The sequence below is a fragment of the Nestor notabilis genome, unplaced genomic scaffold (assembly GCF_000696875.1).
Source record: "Nestor notabilis isolate BGI_N333 unplaced genomic scaffold, ASM69687v1 scaffold17944, whole genome shotgun sequence".
Lineage (NCBI taxonomy): Eukaryota > Metazoa > Chordata > Aves > Psittaciformes > Psittacidae > Nestor > Nestor notabilis.
Window position 1 is genome coordinate 2,185 of NW_009927060.1, and position 1,547 is coordinate 3,731.

Consider the following 1,547-nt stretch of genomic DNA (forward strand, 5'->3'; position numbering starts at 1 on the left):
AGCATGGAGGGCATCCGTGTCCCGAAGTCCTGAGCAGATGTGAGATGCGGTGGCTCTCGGGACAGGGGCTCTGTGCTGCGCGCTGCTGTGCTGTCCACTTGGGCATTGCTGCCCCCGTGACCCAGCACGTTCCTCCCGCAGCAGCACTTCCTCTGTTCTGTAGCTGCCTGCTTACACTCGAGTCCAGCTTTCAGCACCCGCATGTCCCAGCCAGGCAGCACCCTCAGCCTGCGCCAGGGCCTCCTCTCAGCTCCCAGCACACTGCTCGTGTCTCCCACCTGATCCCTGCGTGAGGCAGGGCACAAGCCGCCCGCCAGAGCTGCTGGGGCTGAAGGGTGCTGCAAGGTGCTGGCCCAGAGGCTGAGCTCTCTGGGAGAGGGCTGAGGAGCTCAGCCAGGACGGGAGGGAAGAGCCTCCATTGACAGTGTTGGTTACACTGCGCATGGGTTCTGGTGTCTGCGTCTGGTGTCTGCCGTGGTGTGCGGGGCCCGTGCGGGGCAGTGGGCACCCTGGGGCACAGGCTGGGACTGTCCCTACCCAGGCTGGGGCTCCTCACAGAGACAGTTCTTTCCTCTTGCAGGTGGTTCTGGACAACACGGCCTTGAACCGGATCGCGACCGACCGGCTGCACATTCAGAACCCGTCCTTCTCTCAGATCAACCAGCTGGTGAGAAGGGCTCTTCCCTCTGGAGAAGCCGGCATGGGGCTTTCCTGCTGTGTGTGGTTCGGCCTGATCCTGCTCCATGGGCAGGGAGCGGTGGTGGGCAGCCTGGGGCTGGGCATGAGTCCTCTGCCCTTCCCAGGGGCAGCCTGCGAGGGCTGTGAGGAGCAAGGTTTGAACGTGAGCATGGGGTGACGCGGGTGCTGACCCCGTCCTCTTCCGCCAGGTCTCCACCATCATGTCTGCCAGCACCACCACGCTGCGGTACCCTGGCTACATGAACAACGACCTCATCGGGCTCATTGCCTCGCTCATCCCCATGCCCCGGCTGCACTTCCTCATGACAGGCTACACGCCGCTCACCACCGACCAGTCGGTAATGCTGCCCGCTGGGAATGCCCCTTCCTGGGGCAGGAGCTGCCACACTCACCTCAGAACATCCATCAGTCCCGTGGTCCTGGCATGAGCTGGAATTGCCAGAAGCCACCCTTAGAAACCATGGGAGCGAGCCCAGCAGTGGCCCTGCCAGTCCTGCCACCCTGCTGGGCCACCAGCCCAGGCTGTCAGGGTCAGAGCACTGAGTGGTGTCATTCACGGGCTCCAGGCATCATGTTCTGTGTTCTGGGGGGAACTGCCACCCCTCCCCTGCCTCCCTGCTACCGCTTGGGTTCAGCTTGTCCCCAGCCAACGCCCCTCGTCAGGGTGAGGTGCGAGGCACTCTCTGCACTGGCCGTGCTGCGGGAGCTCACTCACCCCTGCTCTTCTCCTTGTGTGCATTCCCTCAGGACGTTGCTCAGAGAAGCAAATCTGAGAAACTGCTGGCTCTGAAAAGGGTATCGAGTGTGTGACCTGTGCTCTGGGGAGGAGAGTGGGGAGGGCTCAGCCA

General features: G+C 63.3%; 1 protein-coding gene across 1 annotated transcript in view; it reads left to right on the top strand.

The window, feature by feature from the left end:
- The window catches only part of LOC104405240 (tubulin gamma-2 chain), a gene marked incomplete at both ends in the record, with an annotated part of 4,037 nt that overhangs the window by 1,903 nt on the left and 587 nt on the right, over window positions 1–1,547 (top strand). Inside the window, 2 exons of the mRNA XM_010013888.1 lie at window positions 581–667; window positions 888–1,037. Of these exons, the coding sequence (XP_010012190.1) occupies window positions 581–667; window positions 888–1,037 (237 nt within the window). The remainder of the gene's footprint in view (window positions 1–580; window positions 668–887; window positions 1,038–1,547) is intronic.